At 40.6% G+C, this 24596-nt stretch overlaps 1 protein-coding gene across 6 annotated transcripts in view; it reads right to left on the bottom strand.

Annotated features, from left to right (window-relative positions):
• The window catches only part of mast4 (microtubule associated serine/threonine kinase family member 4), a 340297-nt gene that overhangs the window by 199281 nt on the left and 116420 nt on the right, over nt 1–24596 (bottom strand). The window contains exon 1 of one of the 6 annotated variants that reach the window (XM_052019264.1): nt 19416–19483. The exons of the other annotated variants lie outside the window; for them this stretch is intronic. Coding sequence (XP_051875224.1) covers nt 19416–19454 — 39 coding nt within the window. The 5' untranslated portion in view covers nt 19455–19483. Of the gene's footprint in view, nt 1–19415; nt 19484–24596 lie in introns of those variants that run through there. 6 annotated transcript variants of the gene reach the window in all.

The raw sequence follows: 24596 nt of genomic DNA, 5'->3' as shown, positions 1-24596 counted from the left end.
TGATATCCCTTTATTTGTGACTCTCACGAATGAAAACTTCGTCTTGGTTACCTAGGAGGATATATCAAGGTACTTAATAAAAGGATTATTCATCTATCACTGCATAAGGAAACTGAATTAGGCAAAAGTCTGCTCTCCATGGACTCTCTCTCCACTTCGCTGCCTCGGTAAAGCAGCCAACATAATCAAAGACCCCTCCCGCCTCAAACATTCCCCTCTTCTCCTCCCTGCCATCAGGGAGAATATACAAAAGCCTGAAAGCACGTACCACCAGGCTCAAGGACAGCTTCTATCCTGCTGTTAGGACTATTGAATGGTCCCCTAGTACAATAAGAGGGACCCTTGACCCCTCAATCTACCTCATTTTGACCTTGCACCTTATTGTCTGCCTGCACTGCACTCTGTAACTGTAACACTTTATTCTGCATTCTGTTATTGTTTTCCCTTGTACTACCTCAAAGTACTGATGTGATGAAATGATCCGTATGGACAGCATGCAAAACAGAGATTCTCCACTCTACCTCAGTACATGCGATAATAACAAACCAATTTACCTCAAAGTTGAAACTCTCAGGGTTAGAGGCAAAGACAAGATCTGAAACATGGCGGCAACGACAAGATCTGAAACATGGCTGCAACGACAAGATCTGAAACATGGCTGCAACGACAAGATCTGAAACATGGCTGCAACGACCAGATCCAAAGGGCCTTTCAGAGGACCTGAGAAGTGGAGCAACATAATGCAAGTCCTCCAAATGCAAAGGCACAACATCCATAATGGCTACAATGACAGAGCAGCGGGTTAAGAAGCAAATCAACCAACTCAGGATAAGAATTGGGTAAGAAATAATCTGCTAGTCTATGTTAAATATTCAGGTCAGAGCTCTGTATCAAAGACAAGTTCCACTTTTACAGGAGCTTCAATGTAGCAGTGTCCATCACAAGGCACATTAGAGGAGCATTATTAAATAAAATCTCAAGCTGCCAGATATGAAGTACTGCTACAGATGACTAAAAACTTAATCAAGGAGGTAAGTTTCTGAAAGTAGGAGAGAGGCAGAGGGGTATATAGAAGGAATTTTAGAGATTAGACCTTGACAGCTGAAGCCAGCATTAAACGTATAGGTATCTTGAAGGGTTATAGAGCTGATTACAGAAAAAGCAGCAATAAACCATGGAGGGATCTGAAATTAAGAAAGAGAATTTGAAAGTCAAACTTTAAGCAGGGTGATTGCTGACAAAAGATTTGTCTGGCAAATTAAACTTCATGAGGATCAGCAGCTAAAGAAAAGATCAGTCACTGCATCCACAGTAGTAAATTTGACCGCAACCTGCTGGATCCAGTTCACCAGCTGGTCTATTCATCTGTCACTGGATAAGGGAACTGAATTAGGCAAAAGTCTGCTCACACACTAGTACCTCAAAGTTGAAATTAAAGTTGCAGAGATATAAAGCAGCATTTAGAAACTACCTGGATATTGCAACATATTGCAAAGGACACTGGATCATTTGATGTAAAACAGATGGTGAGCCAGCATAGGCAGGAGCTGGCATTTCGGCCCATGAATTAAATGACAAAAAGCATCAAATATTCCAGGTCCTGATATATAAAGCAAAAAATAATGTTCTTTTCTTCCTCATTGAAAACTATTTGGGATGCTAAGTGCTTCCCATGTTCTTTAGCTCATGGAATCAGACAAGGTTTTCAGATGCTCAGGTATTATTTAGCAGACTGCCATCAAAATTGCGATTTACTTATTTAATGCAGGTCATTCTATATTAATTAATACAGACACATCCTAAATTATGTAATAGGGAAATCACAATTTCTTTCTTTCGTTTTTCAGAATCAGAATCCAATTTATTATCACTGACATATGATGTGAAATTTGTTGTTTTGTGACAGCAGTACAGTGCAAAGATGTTACTTAAATCTATAAATTACAATAAATAAATAGTGCAAAAAAAGGAATAACGAGGTAGTGTTCATGGGTTCATGGATCGTTTAGAAATCTAATGGCAGAGGGGAAGAAGCTGTTCTTGAATTGTTGAGTTTGAGTCTTCAGGCTCCTATACCTCCACACTGATGGTAGTAACGAGAAGAGGACATGTCCCAGATTGTGAGGCTCCTTGATGATAGATGCCGCCTTCTTGAGGCACCACTTCTTGAAGATGTCCTCGATGGTGGGGATGGTTGTGTCCATGATGGAGCTGGAGTCTATAACCTTCTGCAGCCTCTTGCGATCCTGTGCATTGGAGGCTTCATACCAGGCTGTGATGCAACCAGTCAGTATGCTCTCCACCGTACATCTATAGCAATTTGTAAGTGTCTTTGGTGACATACCAAATCTCCTCAAACTCCGAACAAAGTAGAGCTGCTGGCATACCTTCTTCGTGATTACATCAATGTGTTGGGTCCAGGATAGATCTTTGGAGATGTTGACACCCAGGAACATGAAGCTGCTCATCCTTTCCACCACTGACCCCTCAATGAGGACTTCTGTGTTCTCTCCCGATTTCACCTTCCTGAAGTCCACAATCAGCTCTTTGGTCTTGCCGACTTTGAGTGCAAGGTTGTTGTTGTGACACCACTCCACCAGTCGATCTATCTCACTCCTGTAAGTCTCCTTGTCGCCATCTGAGATTCTACCAACAACAGTCATCAGCGAACTTATAGATGGTGTTTGAGCTGTGCTTAGCCACACAGTCATGAGTGTAGAGAGAATAGAGCAGTGGGCTAAGCAAATCTCTAGGGCAATGAGCCACAAGGAGTAAAACTTCATCACTTGCTCCTCCCGGCTGTCAGATACATCGACTTGGACCATAACTTGACTGGTTGCAGACAAGCTATTCAAAATATTGATGGGTAACCTAATGACTAGAACGCATGAGCTATGCAGGTGCTCTCCATACATAATGTTCACAACTCACCAAGAAAGGTATACCACCCTGCAAATGAAGTGTTTCTTGCTTACATAACAGAGAGAGAATCTGATGCCAAAGTCTATCAATAATATTGGTATTGGTTTATTATTGTCACTTGTACCGATGTACAGCGAAAAACTTGTCTTGCGTACTGTTCGTACAGATCAATTCATTACACAGTGCATTGAGGTAAGTAATGAGTAGATCTGCAGAGAGCAGCTTGCAATGAGTCGCCATGCTCTGGCGCCATCTTGATGCAGAGTCAATCACAAATCCATCATTTTACTGCCGTTTTGGATGCTAAGTGCTTCCCATATCCTTTATCTCATGGAATCAGATAAAAACATAAAAACTCCTGACAGCCAGTGACTTCCTAGGAAATTCCAATGACTACTGCTCAAGGAATCTCAACAAATGACATTGAGAAGATTATTTCACATGCGAGGAGTCCAAAACCTGGGATCAATATTACTTAATTCATTTTGGGGATGTAGGCATCACTGGCATGGCCAGCATTTATTGCCCATCCCTAATTGCTCCACGATGCCATTGAATAAGGAGTTCCAGAATTTTGACCCAGTGACAATGAAGGACTGTCCATGCATTTCCAAGTCAGAATGGTATGCAACTTGGAGAGGACACCTGGATGTGGTGGTGCTCTCATACATCTGCTGTCCTTGCCCTTCTTGGTGGTAGAACTGATGGGTTTAGTAGATATTGTTGGAGTAACCTATGCGACCAACTACAGTGCATTTTGTAAATGGCACACAATGCAGCACCAAAAGTGGAGGAAAAAACGTGTAGGTCGGGTGGTGGCATGCCAATCATATAGGCTGCTTTGTCCTGGCTGATATCGAATTTGAAAGTACCTGGCATTGCATTCATCATGGCAAGTAAAGAATATTCCATTAAGGATATTCCTGATTTGTGTACTGTAGATCGTGGAAAGGCCTTGGGGCACCAGGAGGCAACTCACTCATGCCAGGATATCTGGCTTCTGACCTGCTCCTGAAGCCACAGTATTTATGTGGCTGGTCCATTTGAGTTTCTGGTCAATGGGAACCATCTCAGGATACTGATAGTGGTTTACTCGGTGAGCATAATGCTACTAAACATTAACAATAGTGTGCATAGGCTCTCACATACTGGAAATGGTCTCTACCTGATACTTACACGGTGCAAATATTACTTGCCATTTTTCATGCCCCAGTGTTGGCCAAGTCTTGCTGAATGCAGGCATGTACTGCATACAAGATGGTCACAAATGGTAAAGCAGGTAAACGCATAAGGAAGAGCAAGATACTTTGATAAAGGTTAACTGAAGGACTGTGGGATATGGTTCGATAAAGCACCATCACTGAGTCATCCAGTTCAGAAGCCAGCCTTCGTTCCACCATGCCAACCATTGTGCTTATCTGCACTGGACCCACGTACCAACATTTGGTCCACACTTTCAATGTCTTTGCAATTGCGCTTGTCTGGATGCTTCATAAATGTTGTGAAAGTAAATATCAGCATTGACCAGTTGGGTCAATGGACTCCTTCTGTGCTGTAAAGTCTCTGTAATGTCACTGAATAATTAAAATCATTGAACACTGGCACAAATGCAGTTGTCAAGATAAACAATTGAAAACACAGATATATTTGCATTTAAGTTTATAAGGAGAAGGAAGAGGCAGCTGGCTTAATCGCTATGTCTGGGTGGTGGTGTCCTGAGGGCTTGTAGTTCCTTCAGACTATCAGTCATGAGACACTTAAACGGTACAGCATTCCATAGTGATATAGTCAAAGGGATAAAACAACCTTCATGATAGACAGCTCATGAGTGCAGCTTTCGTTGATTAAATGTGAACTGGTGTTTCATGCTGTGTTGTCAACCCCCAACTGAAGGCATTAGGCTGAAATGTTGCCACAGGCGCTTAAGGTGTTGATCCACTCATCATTCACCGCTGCTGTGCAGGAATGCCTTTGTTTCCATGTTACAGTGACAGGTTATTATATTCACCTATGCACATTTAATTCAAGATCATTACATGCTTGCTCTAACAGCAATTACTAAGATGCACAACCCCGGCACTCTTCTACCACATTAAAACCTGATATTCCCACAACCATCATCAGACATTCTTCAACAGTTAGGCTTCTCTTCTTAGTTGTGCCGTCATGCCAGACAAACTGGCACAGAGTATCTGCCACAGTAAATCATTGCAAGGGTTATCACTATCCTTAAACACAACTCACAACTTTTAGAAGGTAATGTAGCCACTCTAGTTGTGGGATATGGGAAGGCTGACAACAAACAAGTGGTGTTCATAAACCTTCAGCTTTGCCCAGGCATTTCTTCATTACTTTGAAAAGATACAATCTTACATACAATCTAGTTTCCTTAATCCAAGGTCAATTTGCATTAAAACAGAAAAGGCTGCTAAAAGCAAGTGCAGTAAAGGTTGACGTGTGATAACCAACTGCCCAGCACAGTGAGTGGAACCACATTACCATGTCCACAAGGGAATAGCTGGAACTCTAAATTCTATCAAGGAAGGAACCTATAGCTTTTGTAACAACTAAAAGAAAATAACAAAATTAATTTTAATGTTCTTATTTTGACTTTGTCCTGACTGGACCTAGCCATCAAGAGGAGCTCAATAAGCTCCTAGCCTGAACTTAGTGACACTCATTAAATAGCTTATTTCAAACTCCAGAGCAAATGGCAGAACATGGAGATGCAGTCACATAAAATTTCACAGCTCCTATGATTCTAAACGTAGTTTAAAAGTTTACAAATATGATAGACTATATAATACCTACTCAAGACTACATCAGATGTACCCTTAGATAAAATCCCTGCTTGTGATAAGAAAATGAAAATTAATCCACTCAACATTACAAGATAATTGTTTAAAGAAACCTATTGTTGGTGTGAAAAATTTGAAAACCTGTTTCTTTTCTTCAAATGGAGGTCTGTTTTTCAAAACATTACTATTCACATCATAGAACACTAACAGGGAAGCTGTCAATTAAGATCTCAATTCTTTCTATAATTTCTCTTGGTACCTTTTAAAGATAAAACAAAATGTGCTGAAATGTTATGGAAATTATGCTGATAGCCTGTGGCAAAAATTGCAATTACACAACAAAACAACCATCTGACAAACTATGAATTCTCAACCCAAATCCACAAAAATAACAAGAATGACAGAATCAGATCCGATCAGATTGCAAACATGGGCACTTTGTTGATATGTCAATGTGACAGAAAAGTAGGCACATCTCAGAAATGGAAATATAAAATAAGCTTTTAAAGACTCCATTTATGAGTTTTGCTCAGGAAAAATAATTCATTCTCGTTTCGCTGTGGATACTGCCAGCTCTATGAATAATTTACATTCTTACTTGTCAATCCAAAAAGATCTTTAAAAACCTTACAGATTCACACCAAGCCACTTTCAGTTATTTACCTTTTTAGTAAATCTGTAATATTTATCCAAAGCATAGAAAGGAAAAATTGAGAGAGACTTGGACGACTATCAAAACGTGCCAATATTTGCATGCAGCGTATTATTAGTATGTGCTGTAGTGCTTAGCAATGGATTAAGAACTCACACTTTAAATTATTATCATTTTAATCATAAAATGGACTCTTGACCTTACAATCTACCTTGTTATGACCTTGCATCTTATTGCCTACCCGCACTGCACTTCTTCTGTAGCTGTGACACTTCATTCTGCATTCTGTTATATTCTATTATTATATACTTGTTTTACCTTGTACTACCTCAATGCACTGTGTAATGATTCAATCTGTATGAACAGTATGCAAGACAAATTTTTTTTCCCCACTGTACCTCAGTATAAATGACAATAATAAACCAATTGCAATTCCATTTGTTTAGCTCTGCAAATTTGCTTCTGGAAGTTAGATGCTTTCCATTCCAACTTATAACTTTAGTTCAAACAAGACAGATTTTGCTGAGAAAATCCTGGCACATGGCCCAGTATTGCTCATTAAATAATTTCAGCAGCATCTGAATAATTCTATCAGAATCTCCTTGGCCAGCAATAAACATGACCTTACTACAGGTACAGTACATCACACACCAGAATTCATAAGCCTGCTGATCATGCAAAGCCCCTATCTTGAATGTAGAACATTAACGTTTGTAGTTTTGTCCCTCCCACTGCTTGCCCTCCATATTATAAATCTAAAAAAAGGCTTTTTTAAATTCTATTGTTAATATTACATAAAGAAGTTGCATTTATACCATAATCTGAGGATGTCCCACAGGAATTACAGCCAATGAAGTCTATTTACTGCTGTCGCACAGGAAACAACAATATCATAATACATAGGGGAGTTTTTTTAGTGAGTGTTTGAGAGATAAATATTGGTCAGTAGAATGGAAAGAATATCCTTTTTCTTTAAATTAATGCCAGACCTTTCAGATGCACCCAAGAGGGGTATTACTTGCCTTAAGTGACAATTTAAATAAATTAGAGGAACCCAAAAGCTTATTTTTTTTTTTAAAAACAGATATAAATTCAACAAAATTGTATTTGTTATAAATTTGATATTCTAAAAGATTATCAATGTTGAAAGCCTTAATCTGGCAAGTTACAAATGCTCAGTTTACTGGATACACTTTAATATCATTGACTCTTTAAGGTACGACTTCAGTTTATGAAGTTTTCTTTGCTCTAACGAATAGAGCCGCACTCCCTATACGTGGGAATACATTGAACCAGAATTCTGATAATGCATTGCCCCCAACCAATTTATGAAGTTTCACGTGTTCCAGGAATGCGTCTCTTTTGTAGACTAAAGAAAAGCTGTAGAGCAAAAATAACAGGAAAATGGTACTTCACTGAACAAGTTAAAAACAGGAAGCAAGCTGAAAAAGAAAATTTAGGATGGTAACCAAATGCTTGACCAAAACTTGAGTTTTAAGGAGAACAGGGATATGTACAGGAAGAGCTCAGGAAGGAAAAGGCAAGTGCGAGGCGAGGTAGCTGAGGGCTCACCTGCCAATGGGGGATGAATTCACAAGATAAATAAGGAGATTTGAAAGAGCAGGGAGGACCTCAGGGTTAGGACCAGGGGCTTATACAGGTCAGAGAGGAGTAATAGAGAAGTGGTCCACAGAGTGGGAAAGCAAACAAGACCTAAGTGTGTAGAATAGGCAGAACAAAGGAGCAAAAGGAAGGCAGCCTTTGCAAAGGTGAGGGATTGAAGCTGGATGCTCAACTCAAGATCACACATGTTCATTTTGCAAACCAAGTAGGGAGATTTAGCAAGTGGCAGGAAAAGAACTGTACACTTTCATGCATGCCTTCTCCAGGCTTGTCCAGTGTTAAGAACTAGAGCACTTCCTTCTGTTCCTGAGGAGGTGATGCTAGCAGTTACAATACCAACTTGTATTTAAGAGTGTAATATCCCTAAACATTTCACACACAGCCACATGAGAGGTAGGGTTTAAGGAAGAAGTTCCACACCTAAGGGTCTTGGTTGTTGGACTCCTGTAATTGCCCCAGTCCTATCATTGGTTACTTGACACTTCCATCCTTAAATCCCTCAGCTGACCCAGTTCAATTATAAAAGTGAACAGACACACTTGTTAACCAGCTGAATGACTTCCCCCATCTTAGATGTTTTGTTATGTCTGTGATTTTTCTCTTCAGGACACCTCAGACTTGATGATGCCAGGAGGGTTGGCCACACTTTTTATGATCACTACCCCAAATTTATATCAACCCCACTCGTAATTTCTTCAGAATCACCCATGTGTCTGCACAAATGCGTAGAATTTCATACAATTGAGGAGCACCAGGATATTTAAAAGATGCATTCTTCTTCATTTAATAACTTCTGCTTGCAAAATGCTCCATTTGTGTTTTATGCTGAAACTGAGGAGATTAGTAATGAAATGAACAGAATGGAAATACTTAATCTGGGAGACTTCAGCAGGGAGATTGGATTAATTCTCCAGTGAGACTTGTTAGCAAAACATTCTGCACTGCTCATTCGAGATCAACTGTGTGAAATGTGTGAAGCAGCACAATAATGCAAGTTAAATGTAGTTTTTAACCATAATATTTTAATCATTGTCTAGGAAGTTTAAAATAAAGCCTATTTGGGAACAAATCAGACAGCAAGTAGATACCTGTTTAGGTGTGCTGGGATTGGATGCACGGAAGGAATTGAAGGACTCATATAAACCAAATGCCTCCTTGAGTTGAATTGTCTTCAGAAAGGGAAAGAATCCAAGTGAGAGCAGCTGATTGCAAGGACATCAGTGCCCTTTATTGAAACAATTTTAGTAAAGTTCATGGGAAGAACGTTGAAGTAGAGTAGTTTCACAACATTGACAGAAAGCTAAAGTAAAACTACTCCACAAGGGAAAGACAACCATAGATAATTGCTGTTCTTGTTTCTAAGATTGCCCCACCGGAAATGCAGCATTGCAACTCCCCGTTATTGTCAAGTTATGACTTTGCTGGTACTTCAAGCTTGCATTGAACAAAGGTTATATTTTGACAGTACACTGCCCAGTATATCTAAAGCTACCTTATTATTGTACTAACAGTTTTATTCTGCACTATATGCATCCAGTAGTCTCATCAGTCATTGTTAACATCAAATGCAAATAACTTCCTCCACTGTCCAAGAATACGTCTGTCCCAGCACAATTGTCCTTAATGCATTATTAAGATTCAAATTCATACATCATCATTCTTATGGCTTAAACAATAAGAAATAGGATGAAGTCCAGGCCATGTTGTCTGCACCACTATTTAAATAAAAACATGGCTAATCTTCTAACATCAGGTTAGAACAAAAGACGGTCAGCTTTTCCACAATCTAGACACAACCATTAGCTTTAAGTGACAGGTTAACTTGCTGAGTGGCATTTTGGTCTGTGGGTCAGAAGGTTGTGATCCCCACTTTCTCCTGGGGCTTCTGCATTATCAGAGCTGCTGTCCTTTCAATGACACATTAAATTGCAGCTATCAGCAGAGGCAGCGTACTGTAAAGCAGCCAGTTTCCTGGATGCCCTAACCAAAACGATATAGCCGGTCATTCATCACATTTCAATTTACATGACTGCTATTCCTGTTACTCTCAGGCAGCAGCAGCCAGTGCATAAACACTGACCTGCTTGAAAACTCTGGGCTGTAGCTCACCTCAAGTGAAGGCTGCAAATTTCAGTAATGCACAAAGCGATTTTGCTCTGTTGAGTCTGTGTTTAGTGGCAACGCAGGAAGGTGCAGGAAACCCCAGGGGCTTAAGAGGAACACTAGACACGGATACCTTGTGACTATAAGAGCAGCATGGGAAATGAGGCTTAAGAGGAGTACAGCTGACAGTGGCCTCATGAGTTAAAGAGGTGCCCAGCCAACAGAAGCCCGGACGGAGTTCAAGGATATTCTGTGCGCTGAGTGATATCAGTGGCCAAGTGAAATGCTGAGCAAAAAAAAATGCAAGGTCATTTACTTTGGTGCATTAAACAGAAAAGTAGAGTATTCTTTAAATGGTTAGAGATTGGGAAATGTTGATGTTCAAAAGGGACTTGTGCATCCTTGTACATAAGTGACTGAAAGCTAATATGCAGGTGCAGCAAGCAGGTGGTATGCTGGCCTTTATTACAAGATTGAGTTGGTAGTAAGGAAGGCAAATGCAATGTTAGCATTTATTTCCAGAGGACTAGAATATAAAAGCAAGGATGCAAGGCTGAGGCTTTATAAAGCGTTGGTCAGACCATATTTGGAGTATTGGGAGCAGTTTTTGTGCTCCATATCTAAGGATGTGCTGGCATTGGAGGGGGATCCAGAGGAGGTTTACAAGAATGATGCCAGGAATGAAAGGGTTAACACACAAGGCGCATTCGATGGCTCTGGGCCTGTAGTCACTGGAGTTTAGACGGATGAGAGGGGGAATCTCATCGAAACCTACTGACTATTGAAAGGCCTGGATAGAGTGGACGTGAAGGGGATGTTTCCAATAGTGGGAGAGTCTAGGACCAGAGGGCACAGCCTCAGAATAGAAGGATGTCCCTTTAGAACAGAGATGAGGAGGAATTTCTTTATCCAGAGGGTGGTGAATCTGTGGAATCCGTTGCCACAGATGGCTCTAGAGGCCAAGTCATTGGGTATAGTTAAAGCAGAGGTTGATAGGTTCTTGATTAGTAAGGGAGAGAAGATAGGAGAATGGGGTTGAGAGAGAAAAATAAAATCAGCCATGATTGAATGGCAGAATAGACTCGGTGGGCTGAATGGCCTAATTCTGCTCCTATGTCTTATGATCTAAGATAATTTGCATCCAGGAGTAAAGAAGTCATACTGCAATTACTTGGTGAGACCACATTGTGCACTGTTTTAGTCTCCTTACCTCAAAAAAAAATTTGCCATAGAGGAAGTGCAACAGAGAGTCACCAGACTGTTTCATGGAATGGCAGGTTTGCCATACAAGAAAAGATTGGGTGAACTAGGACTGTATTCTGCAGATTTTATTAGAATGAGAGAATCTCTCACTGAAACTTACAAAAGTCTTATGAGGCTAGACATGATGAATGCAGGGTGGACATTTCCCTTTGGTGAAGAGCACAGAACCAGGGTTCACAGTCTTAGAATAAGGGGCTGGCCATTCTGAATTGAATTACACAAAGTTCTTCATTCAGAGGATGGCAATCCTTGGAATCCTCTACCCCAGAGGTGTGTAGAAGCTCAGTCATTAAATTCATTCAAAAAACGATCAATAGATTTCTGGATATCAAGGACACAGTGGTTGGGGAAGTGATGTAGCCTTACCTGGGCGTGAACAAACAACTTTCAGCAAGAGAGTAGGGGGCAGCCAGGGTAGAGGTCATGAAAACAAAGGAAATCAAGAGCGTAAGAAAGGAGAGGTTGACTGAGGGAATCAGTTTGGGTAGGGGTGGGGGTGGAGGCAGTTGTGGAAACAAAATTAGGAAATTGAAAAGAGAAGGGAGTGAAGCAGGGTGTCCAAGAGGGTGCGTCCAAGATCACTTGTCTGTCTAAGCAGCAAAGCCTCACCCCTCTTGGACCTCTCTGTCTGGGTTGAGACCTCGCCGTCAAGACCATAAGGTAGCTGGGTGTACAACAACCATCCTACGTTAAAACAATTCAAGCACAGGCAAGTTCCACTCCTCAGAACTGGAGTGGAAGCAAGACACCCTCAGTCCTGAAGGACTACCAAAAAAGATGATTCAAGTCGAGTTTATCATGTGCACAAGTACGGTGCGGTACAGTACAATGGAAAACTTGCTTGCAGAAGCATCACGTAAATTAGGCATAAAATTATGCAATGCAGTGAAAAAAATTATGCTAAAACAGGATCTCAGGTGCAAAATAAAAACAGAGACATAATTGAAGACAAGTCCATGTGCAAGAGGTGGATTGTGGTGTTCCATTGCTGAGATAGGTTTGGGGTTTTGCAGGTAGGTTCGGGGTTTTGCAGGTAGGTTCAAGAAGCTGATGACTGTAGCAAAGTAGCTGTTCCTAAACCTGGTGGTGTGGGACTAGGGGCTTCTGTACCTCCTGCCTAACAGTAGCAGCAAGAGGCATGACCCATGGGGATCTTTGATGGTAGATGCCATCTTCTTGAGGCAGTGCCTTCCTATAGGTGCTGCCAATGGTGGGGAGGGATGTGCCCGTGATGGACCATGCTGTGTACACAACTCTGCAGCTTCTTGATTTCCTGTGCATTGGAATTGCTGTACCAGACCATGATGCAACCAGTCAGGACACTTTCAAAAGTGCATCTGTTTGTTAGCGTATTTGGTGACATGCCAAATCTCCTTAAGCTTCTAAGTAAATAGAGGCACTGGTGCGCCTTCTTCGTGATTGCATCTATGTGCTAGGCCCAGGACAGGTCACCAGCTGCTATATTTTCCTGCTTTGAAAAGAGAAGCTGCTTGGTAATTAACTCATTATGTGAGGGCTTGCAATATGTTGTACAAATGAAAATTATTTATTTGAAGATCAGGGCAATTTAGAGCAATTTCTCATGCATTTCTTCCTTTCAATTCAGAGAAAAAAAGGTTTTTTTAAAATCCTCCTGTCTGAGCTGAATTTGCACAGCAAACTACTTATCAGAGCAGCAACAGTACTTCAAAAGCTAAAAAACAGAAAATGCTGGAAATACTCAGCCAATCAGCCTGCATCTGTGGGAAGAGCATATCCAGCATTTTCTGTTTTTATTTTAGATCTCCAGCACCTACAATTTTCATTTTCATTTCAGAAACTAAATCTCTGCAGTCCTCCCTCCTCGTGCTTCATACCAGCTATTTTGATCAAGTTTAAAATCAGCACCTCTGATAGCTCCTTCTTTAACTTAGGGTAGTTTAACCCAATCACTACATGCACTTGAGAAGTGCCCAGTGTGTTAAGGGCACTATGTAAATGTCCAACATGTTGTATTTGTATGGAAACTTAAAATGTAATGTCTCATACGAATGTTATTAAACAAGACACCAAACCAGCAGATATTAGAACAGGTGAGCAAAGGTTGATTAGAGAAATAGTTTTGTGGAGAAAATAAAAAAAGGTAGAGGCAGAAAAGATTTGAAGTTGGGAGGAAGGGGGAGAAGATACTATTGTCTGAAGGCACAACACCTAATAATGCATTGAGGCCAAAGTGAGAGGACCGCAGACATCTCAAGTGGATTGTTGGGCTGGAGAAGATTAAAGAGATGAAAAAAGACAAAGCCATAGAGAGAAGTGAGAACAAGGATGAGGAGTTTTAAAATCAAGGTATTGCTTAGTCAGGCCACAGTTTGGGGCAGTCAGCAAGCAGAGGGGCAAAAGGACAAACAGGATTTGGCCCAAGCAGCTGAGTTTTGGATGAACTTACAGGTACAAAATGCAGAAAGTGGGAGGCTGTCCTGCAGTGTGTTGGAATAGGTGCAATTGGTTGGGGGGTCGGGGGGGGCGGTGGTGCAGAGGGGTAGAAATATGGGCTTGCAGCAGATGAGCTTGAGGTGAGGAACAGGTGATGTTATAGAGGTGGAACCAGACAGTTTAGGAATATTTCATATTTAAGATTGGAAACTTGAGAGTTAAGAATTCAAAAAGACTGGTTCAACCTCAGTTGCTAGGAAGAAAGATTAGGCCAATGGCTAGGGAATGGAGCTTGCAATTAGGACTGAGACTGTGGCTTCACACCTCCCATTATTTGGCTGGAGAAAATTTTGGTCTGGATGCCAGATGAACAGTCGGGCACATTAGAGACACTGGGTGAGAGGTAGATAGGGAATAGCCACTATCAGTGCAAATGTGGAAACTGATGGCTTTCAAATTGTTTTCAAAGGGTAGCACACAGCTGAGCAGTTGGAAAGCAAAGGTAAACCCGTAGACCCTTGCGGAACACCAGAGTTAAATATGCAAAACCAGGAAGAAACACACAAGTCTCCAGCTGGGACTGCACTGATAAGAATGAAAACATGATAGACCGCACTGGGGTTAATAGGCAAAGCCACCCATTCTTTCTGGGTTACTTTCCAGCTTTTCATAACTGACTTGGAAATTTGAATAGCAACTAGAATAGGAATGAGGCCAAAACCACAGACACACAAACTGAAGAACTGGAAAGTACGAACAACAGTGCATTGAAACAAAGGCTGGAATATCAAAAAGGAAAACAAAAAACCAAAACCTTACAACAACCTGTATAAAAACTGGTGAAGGACATATATTTTAACTTTTTAAATGTTTGTACATATCAAGCAACTTTATCCTCAATCTTTAGACCAGCCCAGCAAAACAAGGAATGTTAAAACACCATGCGGAGTTTGCAAATGTGAATTTACCTGTGCCACCATGCAGGTGCTGGAAACAAGCACATTTCTATCTGTAACTGGACCAGACTGCAATTATCAGCACAATGTTAATATGAATTGTAGTAGATCCATTGAATTGAACTGTGTGGTTATCTCGTTAACTGTGGATTTTACATAATATTTGCTGATGCAACGAGTGACTTTACCCCCATGAATTGGCCAGCTAGCTGAATTATTATGAGCACCAGAGAATTCCAATACTACGAATCAGCTTCATAGTTAGAATCGCTAAATGACACTGAAAAGCTGCTTAATCCGCTCTACAAGATAATCACTCTTCTGACATATGCACATGAATGTTGTTACTGCCAATTCTCCATATGTTTGGCTTGTTAAACTGTCCTTTGAACAGGCCAGAGGACAGAACTGCTCAGGATGCAGCTACCCCCTATTAACCAGTACAATCTAGGAGTAAATAGCACTGTTGATAGCTTTAAATATTTTATTGTCCATCCACCTCAACACAGAGGACAGGGGGTACAAAAGGATTAAAAGCACCCTTCCAGATAGTTGCATTGGATTACATATAAAGGATACATGGCTCGGAAACAGTCCATTCAGCCTAACCTCGAAGAAGAAGAAAGGGAATGAGTGTCAGTGGTGCAGCTATTCGAGCTGCTGCCTTCCAGTGATCCAGGTTCAATCCTGACCTCCAGTGCTGTCTGTGTGGTGTTTGCATGTGCTCTCTGTAACCATGTGCGCTTCTTCCAGGTAAGAAGATAAGAAAATATACAGCCCCTCACTGCCCAACATGATCATGGCTGATCTGCCCCAGGTGTGTGGCTTCTTCACACATCCCAAACATCTGCAGATTGGAAGGTGGGTGGTAGAATCTGGTGGGAGTTGATGGGAATGAGGGGAGAATAATATTGGATTAGTGTAGATTGGTGCTTGATGATCAATGCAGACAGTGGGAAAAGGGCCCATTTCTGTGCTGCATGACTATGATGACCAGTCCATGCCATTGCTTGAGCTCCACTTGAACCCCCATCCATGTTTCCTCATCTAAATCTACCAGTGTAACCCCTATTCCTTTATCCCTCAAACTTGGTCCAGTTTCCCTTAAATGAATTTATCACGTCAACAATTCCCTGTGGTAGTAAGGAGCACATTCTCATCACTCTCTGAAGAAATTTCTGGTCATCAACTCAAAACTTCAACCATTTCTATCTCTGCACATGTTGCTTGATCTACCATTTCCAGTATTTTTTTTTCTATTCCTTCCGGATTTCTTGGTGACCATCTTACAGTTATGTTCTTCCCCACAAGTGAAAACATTCTCTCTGCTTTCATTCCATTCATAATTTCACAGGGCTCTCTTAGTTTACACTCAGTCATCTTTTCTGGAGAGGAGACTCTGCCTATTTCTTTCCCGATTCACACACCTCATACTTCTTGTATCAACCTTCCAAATCTTCTTTGCACCCTCTCCAGTATTCATATTCTTTTTGTAATATGACAACCAGAACTATACACAGCACCAAGCTTTCTACACAACTGGCAAAACTTTCCACTTTTCAATTCTATTCTACTAGAAATAAATCCTGGTGCAGGCACTGCTTGTTTTAACATCTAGTTAACGTGAGACAACTTTTAACAATTCACTGTATTTCCTTACAAAAATAGGAGACCATTTGATCCAACAAGTCTATACCAGCACACAGGGCATTTCCTATTCCCCATTCATTTTCCCAGCAATCTAATTACCATTAACCCTTCCCTCTCGCTAACACCCAAACACACTAGGGGAAATTACAGTAGCCTATTAACCTACTAACTCGTTCACCTTTGAGATGTGAGAGGAATCCAGAGCGCCCGAGTTCAGGTTACTGTGAGGCAGCAGCTCCACTAGCTATGCCACTGTACTGCCCCAGATATGACTGGTGCATTGTACTCCAAATCCCTTTGTTCTTCTACCTCACCTAGATTAACACTTTCCAAGTAATCAATAGAATCTCTATTCTTCCAACCAAAGTGTACTACTTACCTCACCTAGATTAACACTTTCCAAGTAATCAATAGAATCTCTATTCTTCCAACCAAAGTGTACTACCTTGCATTTATTTGTGCCTAATTTCACCTGACAATTATTTGCCCAAAATCTCAACTGTTTCAGAAGCAACCTGACCAGCTGAGTGTTTCCAGCATTTTCTGTTTTATTTTAGTATCCAGCATTTGCAGTTTTCTTTTCAATTATTTGCCTATTTTGAACATTAAAGGAACCAAGGCATCTTGGAATAAGGCAGGAATTAGTGTGGAAGTACAAGATCAGCCACAAAGTTAATGAATGCCAGAGCAGTGTTTTGAAGGACCGAACAGCCTACCTTTGTCCCCATTTCTTATTCTGCAAGTTTATCAATGCAGAACCCTGCAATTTGTAGTTCTCATCAGTACTGACTTTCCTCCCTAAAACTGGTATCATCTGCAAATTTCAAAATTGTTTTTGATCCCAGAGTCGAGATCGTTAATGCAATTTTTGAAGAGCTGTGGTCCCAGGACTTGTGGAAGACCACTACCCATCTCCTCCACTAAGGAAAGCTACCCTCTTCTCCTGGAAAGGACTGGTAGGAGAGTCTAGAATCTGAGGACACAGCCTCAGGATGTCCCTTTAAAATTGGGAATGAGAAGTTTTTTCAGCCAGAGGGTGGTGAATCTGTGGAATTTGTTGCCACAGAGGGCTGTGGAGGCCAAGTCATTGGGTGTACTTAAGGCAGAGATTGATAGATTCTTGATTGGTAAGGGGGTTAAGGGTTACAGGGAAAAGGCGAGAGAATGGGGTAAAAAAAATCTGACTTGATGGGCCGAATGGCCTAATCTGCTCCTATATCTTATGGTCTTATTGTCAAGCCTTGGGACTACTACAAAATTATTTCCTTACATTTGCATCAAATTTAAAACTGGAGCTCATAATATGCAAAATGAATAGCACACAAAAATTACTGTTAATATAAACCCCAGGTAAAAGCCAGTAAGTTCTTCCACATCTCCCAGCCCTTTCCCTATAACTGTATTCCAGCTAACCTGTACAACTCTCAGAACATTTAAAATAAAACAAACTGAGCTGACAGTCAAATAATAGGAGTTCAATTGTCCTGCTCCCCTTTTTAAAAAAAACAGCAGTCTGCATGGCTTAAGATCTCTGGTGAAAAGTGCAATTGGATGTACAAGTGGCAGGCTGCTCCTACGTGACATCTGAATGTCATGTAGGTGATGCACGTAACATAGTCTGCTTTCCTGTTTAAAATCTGATTCCTACCCCAAGCCACATCCTTAAAGCTAGAAACTCCCACCTCATAAAATATAGGGCTTCAAGCTGCAATGTCTAATTGCATATTCCACAGGTAAACTGTAATTATCAAAATAAACTGAGCTATTAACACCAGACCTTTAAATTGGTCCATTTGGGAGAAAGTAAACCCCCACCCCTCCAGATTGCAGGCTCAGAGTCTCAGTGAGAAGAGACCAAGGGCATGAGCATTGTTCCACATTCTGCTTTTCAACTCCAGGTATCATTATTAAATTAATGGCTTTCTAAAACAAATATGCAGATAATGTACTGTAATTAGAACTTTAACCAAATTGCAGCAGTATTGCCTCTTACGTAGAGTAATCTGTAACAGACAGACCAGGTCAGTATACCAGAATACTGTGAATGCATAGGACAAAGCAAAACTTTGCTAATCTAAGGGCAGACTGTAGTTTAGCCATGCAGATCAGCGAGATGACAGATTTGATTCACTATTTCTGGTGAATGAACTAAAGATCAGCACAGGCAGCAGGAAGGGGCACACATTTCATGTTAGCTAAATCAACTGGGATTCTACCGCTGTGCACCAATGGGCAAGTCCTGCCAGAAGAGCAAACACCAAGTGAGAACAGATCAAACTTGATCTTTGTTTCCCACTTTCGAATAGACCGGCAACACTCACTGCATATATTGGCAAAAACAACAGCTGCTTGAGCAAGCAGTGTGTGTGTCTGTGTGGCACAAAAGGGAAATTGCACGGAAATATTTGTTTTTATGGTTGCTTGTCTAAGCCTATACATGTCAAAAGATGCATCAAGTTACTTTAAAATTCAAAAGCTGCAATCATTAAATCACAAACTACCAATTAAAATCCATGACAATTGAACAACTAACTCTGAAAGAACACCCACCTCTGCTTTTGATGATGTTGAAATGTTTAATACTCAGTAAACTAAACTTTCTCAATCCAAAGGCTACATTCACAGGAGATGTGAACCTCAACATCCGAGCACATAAATTACCACAGATGGAATATATGCCTTGTTGACACTCTTCAAGCTTTTGAAAAAACTTTACTAAATGTCATCATATTCACAAAGAGCAGAATAAATAGTTTGGGTGAAGTACCTTCCCTGTTCTTCATATGATATTGCACAACTGTCAGCAACTAATCCAACCAAGCAAACCTGCAGCTGTCAGTTAGCTACTTTTCAAGAACACCATTTAGAATGTCTACTGTCTAAAGCAGCACATTTTTATGGCACCATACATCCCAAAATAAGACTCAAATGTTTGTCTGTAAAAAGGCAATCTAAAGGAACATAACAGAAGGTATTAATCATTCCATTTGTGCAAATGCAGCCTCATCCCAAGAATAAAGTGCCAATGCTCACCTGAAGCCCTCGTCGCCGGAGAATGCTGGACTCATCCATGTTAGTCCTGGTTTTCTCTCATTTCTTCCACTGTATGGCCATACTGCAGTGCCACAGACCTCACCATGCTAATTCTGAAGCTTGCAGCTGCTAAACACTTACATCACAGCAATTCCAATTGGAGAGGGAAAGTCAGCTGACGCTTCTAGTTATTCACTCCAGCAACTTCAGGAGATCATGAATGCTGCTGTGCATAGCAGCAAGTGGGCTCTGGCAGTGTTCGCTCACACACTCACGTTACGCACACTAGCCAGCTCAAAACAAAAATACTTCTGTAGTTGGCAGCCTCTCTTCAAATCATTTCTAAAGATATCAAATCCCTGTAAAATTACTAGCTTTCTCCTTACCCATTACTATGATAAATGTGCTACAAACCAGCTTTAAGGTCAAACACGAGGGCAAATCAGGAGTGACACCTCTGCAAAGATAGCAGCTGGATTTGACGGCACAAAACTGGGACACAGCTGGTTCGTGGTGCAGCAAAGCTCCGTCTAGCGTCTTTCCAGTGACTTAAAAGAAAACAAAGCTCAGAAAACAGACTAGGTTTGACAGTGAAAAGAACTGATCCACTACTTTGGAGTTACTTACACAAAATGCCAAAAGCACAGAAATTTCTGCAAACATCTGTAAATTTTTACTTTTACAATATGAATGGATCAAGCATCACAGGCAAAATGCAACATTACCTATAGCTAAGAATGCTCAATGCAGCTATTCTCCAGAAAAAAAAAATCACAGGATCCCAGATCAGCATATAAGAAAGCACAAATGTAGTCATGTGCACTCCCTTTCTTGCTGCTTTTAAGATCATTGGATTAATGAATCCACATGATAAATATCAAGTACTCCAGGTTTTTAGCTTTAACCTGGATGAATTTATTTTTCACTAAATGTGAAAGACCAGATGCAAAACACTAAGCAGCAATTTTTTGGTGCTTGAATATTCAGCTTGAATGGCAAGAATCATGAATATTTGACACTTGCCAAAATAAACCACCACAATTTAAAACAAAATGTTAGTGCTTAAACATTTTAGTATTAAAAGGATCAATTCTATGTAAAGGAACCAACCAAAAGGAAGAGCGAGAAGGTCCTAATCTTACAGTAAAACACTATTTATCTGTGACTATGTCTATATTTACAGGCTAAATGCCTCATTCTGTATGCAATATAATAGTCCCAATATCCTAGACATGAGACTGACCAACATCAGCACAGAAAGTTGCATTTAAACTTTTAAATTGCAATTTATTTTGAATTTTCCCTTCTTGAAGCAAATTCTAAATCGTATGGTATTGAAAATGTTTATACATCCAATGCGAAGCATTTGCACAAGTAAGACCAAATTTTTGAAAAAAATATTTTTATGCCTCCGTATGTAGAATTTTTCAGATGTTTTCTACACAATATGCTTCAAGAACGCCCATTCTGTAGAATACAGGCATTCATTCCTTAGCCAATACAAGCCCCATCACATGATTTGATTTGATTTGATGTCCTGTGCAGCTTCCAGGAAGGTTTTATTTCTGAGTTTGCTCAAAATCAACACTTTTTGGGGGGAAAAAAATCAGGACTTGTGTCCAAACATGGCAAGTGAAACATTCCCAGTGATTATGATCTGGTATGCAGCACCTGAAAAAGCACGTGGAGGGAGTTTCCAATGCATCAGGAAGAAATTAAATTGGTTGTCCAGGTGAAAATACTTGCAGTAATGCAGCAAGATGTCAGGGAATGCAATTAGTTGCTTTGATCTAATAAAAAGCAGGTATGTGCTTGATGAGCATAATAAACCCCTTCTGGACTTCCATAACTGAGAGCCTGTTTACTTGGTCATTCATACCAACATCTCATGCACATAAAAGTTTGTAGCTTTATTTCTAAAAAAAAAGTTAGAACAATCAATGAACCAAATCAATGTTGACACTAGGCACAAAAATCACATTAACAAAATCTTAAAGTTTAGGATGTCAGGGTGATCCACAATTTTCCGTGGAAAGCAATGGAAAAAAAAGTGGATGGGCTACAATATCACGTATTTATGGCCTGTTATTTCCTGACTGCAGATAATATATACAGCACAACACTTATGCTTTTCTAGCACTCGAACTACAGCCTTTATCTTTGCATTTGGATAGATGGATTGTGAAAAAGCAAGTACACCAGTGAATTCCAAAACTGCTCGTGTGAAGAGGCAAGAGTTCCCTCTGCTGGCTGCATTCTTCCTGTAGTTCTAACAACCAGAGCAAGGAATGAATGACATTTCAGATCCTTATTATATTTCGTCTGTCAACGTAGACAGGTTTGGAGCAATGCAAACAGCAGCAAAAATTGGCTTCTTTTTAAAAGTTTGATATTTCTTCTTTCTCCAGTCTTTGTTTAGCATATGCTATCCTTCCCTTCACCTCCTACAAATTGTCCACAAGGATAACCCAGCCTCTTTGCAAATGAGGCATTAAGCCTCTGCTCCCTCAGGTGGATGCAAGAGATCCCAGGACACTGCTCCAAAGAAGAACAGGGGATCTATCCCTGGCATCTGGCCAATGCTATTCCTGCTAATTCTTGAAACACCGCAACTGGATCATGGCTATATTACTGTTGGTGGAGTCAGCTCCACACACATTGACTGCAACAATTCCAACAGTGCAAGAATGGCTACACTTCAAAAGTGTTTTGTTGCATATAAAAAAAACTATTTGGAGCATCCAATGTTATGGAAGACCCATTGTTTTCTTCCATTTTCTTTTGAAGTAGTACCTACACTCCATTCAATGGTGCAGTAAGAGGAGTCACTAGTCAGCAATAAAAACAAAAAATGCTGGAGATATGCAGGCAGTAGTATCCAAGGAGAGAGAAACAGTTATGTTTGAGGTCACTGATCTTTTATTTGATATCACCTGACCTGCTGAGTATTTTCTACCTTTATTTCAGGTTTTCACCATCTGCATTGTTTAATTTCAACCATCAGTTCTGTTTCTTTTCTTCAAAGTTGCTCACCTTAGGCTACTACTCAGATGTACGCAGGCTCAATGTGAAGGAACTTGAAACAAGTAGGGGATGGTAAAGTCTAAAATACACACTAATGAATTCTTCCTAAACTTTTATAGCTTTATAAATTTGGTCTGGCATTTTATTAAAAGCTATTAATCCCCTGGCAATCTGCCAGTTTTTTCTTCAAACGAATAGAGCACACAAAGTATTCTAAACTAGCAACAATGTGACAAGGCGAGTGCAAAATATTTTTTTTGCTGAAACACACCCACCACAATTGTTAGATCTGGTTGCTGGGGTTTAACTGAAGCAGGTAAAGATTATATGCCCCTTTGAGTCTGTCCTCATGGTTACTGAATAACCTCAACAAGCAACACTGAGAAGCATGGTTGGGAACACTGCAGCAACAATGAAAGGAAAAGACAACAGAAATAATATTGGAGACATCCGGATGCCTCAGGCAAAGTGGAAAATAATCAAAACAAGCAGAATGGAACCACAAAAGGAAAACAAACGCTATGCAAAAACAGGTATTCTCCCTAGGCTGCACAAAAAGAGACCAATTATTTGTATCTCTTATGTTTAATATTACACACTACAACCAAGCAGAGATTTACTCTGGACAATAAAGAACTGAAACAGGATGCTCAGAGTAGTTCTGCAGGCACCTGGTGAGCTCCAATGCCAGTAGCAAAAGAACAAGCAGTAATTAGGAAGGGAAACTACTCTCATAATACAGAAAACTCTTCATGACTATGGGGGCTGAAAGTCCCTATTGCACATGGCAGATGTTACTGACTCAACTATCATTTCAGACTATGTGAGAAACATTTGGCAATGAACTTGGGTACACATTGAAAATTTAAAAAAGTGGAATGGGAAGCAGAAAGACAAGCAAGGAAATATAGAGGATTGGAGTTTCCTGCTTGAGGTTTCTAATTTTTCCATTTCCCCTCAAGTCCTCTACAAACTCTTCTTGTCCAAGAGACCTACTTCCAGCTTCCTTACTCCCATAAAACTGCTGACTGCCCAACTTGCTCTCCTCCCTCCAAGTTAGCAGATATTAATTGTTCTCCCCTCTACCTGAGACCCCCCCACCCCACCAAATTATTTTTCTTTCCTAAGAGACAACTTTTGACCAGTCCACCTACATCTCCCATTTGCTTTTCAAATTTCTTGAATGCATTGTAGCCTGGTTACCGAACTCAAGCCTGGTGGTACCCAACTGTGTATGCCAGTTCAGACCAGCCTGGCTCAGTACTTTATCCAGGCCAGGGTGATTTGCTTATTATTAGCAGGTGTGCACTATTCTGAATCAAAAGCAATGCATCTTCAACGGATTTGGATCGAGTCACATTGTATTGGGCTGGATAGGCTCAAAACCCTACCACACCAAAATGTACTAACTGCGTTTTAGCAACTGTTGTTTGCTGCTTTCAAGGCTAGGTAAAGTGGGTGCACGTTGAGTGCTAAAGACCAGATTCTCTGGAGAACAGCATTCACTGCGAGGCTGCCTCATGAATGAGAAAAAGTTTTAAGTCCTTGAGCTCGGATCAATTCCAACTGGCTCTGGTTGGGTCAGGTTTCAATATTGTGTAGAAGTGACTCCCTGCTCTACCTCAGCACCACCTCTTTTAACCCCTCCACTGGCTCTAAACTGTCAAACTGCTTGTCCAATACTCGGTGCTGAATGAGAAGTTTTCTCTGATGATTATCGGCAAGAAGGAAGCCATTATCTTCAGTTCCCATCACAAACTCTGCTTCCTATCTGCTGTTTCCATCCCTCTCCCTGATAACTACCAGAAAATAAACCAGACTTCACATCCCTACTGTTACATTTGACACCCCAGTGTGGCTTAAGGACCTTGTATTCAAGTCATCACTAAGGCCACCTACTTCCAACTCTATAAAGTCACCCATTTCCCATACCTCTGAAGCCCTCTTTCAGACCTTTGCTACCTCTGTATTTCACTATCCTTACTCAGCCCAAAATCCTGGACAGTCTGTCATGTCCAACCCTTTGCAAACTGGACAAAATCCAAAACTTTGCTGCCCACATCCCATTCACCCATCATCCATGCTTGCTTCCATGACCCTCTTTTGGCTAGAAAGCATCACCATTTTAATATTTCCATTCTCTTTTTCCATATTCCC

The sequence above is a fragment of the Pristis pectinata genome, chromosome 7 (assembly GCF_009764475.1).
Source record: "Pristis pectinata isolate sPriPec2 chromosome 7, sPriPec2.1.pri, whole genome shotgun sequence".
Classification (NCBI taxonomy): domain Eukaryota; kingdom Metazoa; phylum Chordata; class Chondrichthyes; order Rhinopristiformes; family Pristidae; genus Pristis; species Pristis pectinata.
Note: the sequence above shows the minus strand (reverse complement) of the source record. Positions and strands in the feature narration are given on the sequence as shown.